Source organism: Primulina huaijiensis, unplaced genomic scaffold (genome assembly GCF_012295235.1).
Source record: "Primulina huaijiensis isolate GDHJ02 unplaced genomic scaffold, ASM1229523v2 scaffold13109, whole genome shotgun sequence".
NCBI lineage: Eukaryota > Viridiplantae > Streptophyta > Magnoliopsida > Lamiales > Gesneriaceae > Primulina > Primulina huaijiensis.
In genome coordinates this window covers 2,729-5,776 of record NW_027342666.1, presented here as the reverse complement: position 1 = coordinate 5,776, position 3,048 = coordinate 2,729, and the positions used below count along the sequence as shown (strand labels likewise).

The 3,048-nt window shown below is 47.6% G+C and overlaps 1 protein-coding gene across 1 annotated transcript; it reads right to left on the bottom strand.

Moving 5' to 3' along the window:
* Positions 1–261: 261 nt before the first annotated feature.
* Positions 262–1,718, bottom strand: LOC140965719 (uncharacterized). Its single transcript, XM_073425869.1, has 2 exons — positions 1,581–1,718; positions 262–1,467 (listed from the first exon to the last, which is right to left on the bottom strand). The coding sequence occupies exons 1-2, from the start codon at positions 1,610–1,612 to the stop codon at positions 504–506; spliced, it is 996 nt and encodes a 331-aa protein (XP_073281970.1). The 5' UTR covers positions 1,613–1,718; the 3' UTR covers positions 262–503.
* Between the last annotated feature and the right edge of the window lie 1,330 nt (positions 1,719–3,048).

Sequence of the window (3,048 nt, the reverse complement as noted above, 5' to 3'; positions counted from 1 at the left end):
CGATGTCAGCTGTGAAACAATCGTGTTGAATTCATTGATGTGTTTAGCCACCGATGCTTCTTTCTCTCATCTTCAAGTTAAATAACTTCTTCATGAGATGTACTTTATTATTTGTCGATGGCTTTTCGTACATGTCCGACAAAATGGACATCATCTCCTCCGTCGTTTTTGCCTCCGCCACGTTATGTGCCACGTTCTTCGTTAGGGTCAATTTAGGGTTTAGGGTTTTGGGTTTAGGGTTTAGGGTTTTTTTTTCAGAATAAAATTTTATTTAATCACAAATAAAACCTAACGGAGGGGGACTAGACCAAGACCTCCGTGAAGGCTATGCCAGCATCACATCAAAACATAAAAACGACATACTACAACAGGGCAATCCAAATACAACATAACAAGAAGCCAACAAACCAGTGGGTGCCCCGGAATACATCAAGAGAAATAAAACAAAAGGATGGGCAAGGAGAACTCTGTAGTGAACGCCCACCACCTCAAGCCAAGCAATATCAACCGGATTCAGGAGGACGCCCGTAGGGCAAACTCGACTGAAGCGCCTTATTACGGTAATACCGTCGCTGCTGAGAGCGCGTACGTCCAGGGAGAGGTAAAGATAAACACTCAGTCGGAGAAGAAGCCACGACACCGGTCACACCGCCATCACTACCCAAATCAAACGCCAATGAAGGCAATGGTTTAGAAGCAGGGGTACCCACAGACAAAGCAATAGAAACTGGAGGATCACCCACAAATTCCTGAATAGAAGGAGCAAGCTCAACCACTGGAGCCGGAACAACCACATGTGCAGAAACAACTGCAACAGACGTAGACGCCACATCAACCATATCCGTGGCCAGCGACGAGATAGCCGGATCCAAATCATCGTCAGACAGAAAACTCACCGCAGCATTCTGTTCCGCTTCAAGCTTACCAAGAAGAGTCTTAAACCGTTGAGGGCGGGGTTTCGCACCACCCGAAGAATCACCAAGACTAGATTCAGAAAGAAGATCCTGCAATATCTCATAATAATTCTTCGTCGAAATCGGACGAGCCAGATCTTTCCTCAAAACAGGTCGGCGCCGGGGACGTTTAGAAACAAGCCCAGTAAAATCAGTATCACTAGACGGTGGTGGATCAGAAGTTACACCCTGATGCGGCTCGTTATGAGCCTGAAGTGGGGAGTCAGAAACAACCACCTTACCATGAGAGCGTGGACCCTGGGGCTGCTGATTAGATGACTGAGGTACATAAGCATCCTGACGCTGAGGCCCACGGCGTGTCGCCCGAAAAGGCTGACCATTCCTAGTACGAAAATCAAGCGAATGACCCAGCATCTTACAATTAGAGCAGAAATGAGGAACCCTCTCATAAATGACCTCAACAACCTGACAATGATCTCCCCAGCCTACCCAAATCTTCTCCTGACGAGGCTGAAGTACATCCATCTCAATACAGACCCTAGCAAAAGAGCCTCTGGAACCGTCAGCAGTAATCTCATCAACCTTAACGGGGTTACCTAAAATCTTGGCGATCGGATACAAACTTTTCTTATCATAAAGGTGAAGAGGTAAATCAGGAAACCTAACCCAAACCGGGGCGATAGATGAATCCTCCTCATACTTGAACTTCGGGGTCCATTTAGAAAACTGTATCACCAAAGTCCTAATGGAAATCTCAGGCCTCTCCCAAAACTTCAAATAATCCTCCTCACAAGAAAGATTAAGAACCATATACCCACGAGGAAGAAATCTAACAGTGTGGGATCCCAGCAAACTAGTGCAAGAAAGAGCAGATAAAATATCCTTATTCGGGGTCAAACCCCGGTTCCCAGATATGCGCCCTACCAATGCAAATTTAAAAGGAGCAGAGAGGGAGGAAATAACCTGATCCGGAAATAAAATACCGGGCATCCCATCACGATAAATTGGAGCGGGCACCTCATCCATCGAATGAACATCAGCGAAGCTCTGATCCTGTGAAGGGGAAGATGAACGGCGCAAAATATCTCGAAAAGATACCGTAGGAGGAACTATACGCGCAGACGAGCCAACACGATGCGGATCCAATGTAACTTCCATAGATGGAGAGTTGATTGCCGAGTCAACCCGCATGAGTAAACTAGGTGACTCGGCCGAGTCAACTCGGACCGACCTCACCGGAGCGCCGCCCCCGACCGGCGAAGTGCTGGGAATCTCAAAACCGGCCGTGAACCGTGGAAAACCGGATGAACTCGGCCCCAAAGACCCGGAACTCGGCGATGAACTCGAATGAAACCCACCAAATTGGGCATTTTTGATCCGCGAAGGATTTCCAGAAATTGAAGACATGGAACAATTACCCATCCCTTGGGGAGTATCCTGGCCAAAGTAATTGAAATTCGGACAAGGGACGGCGCCGGAATTGAAGAAAAACCCTGGCGCAAGCGAGTGAATAGTACTTTCAATCGTAGATCTGAAATTCCCGCCGTCTACGGACTCCGATGATGAAATCAAAGATACCACTGGAAGCGCCGGGTCATGGGCATTCTGGATCGGGGCCTTGATCGGAGAAAGAAGGTCGGAGGTCGCCGGAATCGTTGCTGAAACATTCGGCGTCGCGATGTACAGTAGTTTCGGAACTTCGCCGGTCGATTTCAGGGAGCTAATGAACTCCGTTTCACCTGAATTTTGGACCATAGGATCGATTTTTAGAGACAAATCCAACGGTATACTACTCGTGGCCGGACGATGAACGGACGATGGGGCGATAGATTTCGTCGGAATTTCGGGGTTTTTCGGAACTTTTGACGTGAAATTGGCCGGGCAAACGTGCTCCGATGGACCTGAAATTTTGACAGTAGCCTCGTCTCGTCGAGGCGCATCTCGTGGTATCATTGGCTGGCCGGAATCCGGTGCCGACATGGAGGCGATTTTTGGGCGATTTTTGGCTTATTTTTGGACACTATTCACTGTAGAGAAAAATTTTTGGGGGCTTTGGTTAGGGTTTAGGGTTTGTGGTTTTTTAGGGTCTAGGGTCTAGGGTTTAGGGTTTAGGTTTTTTTTTTTTTTTTTTTTT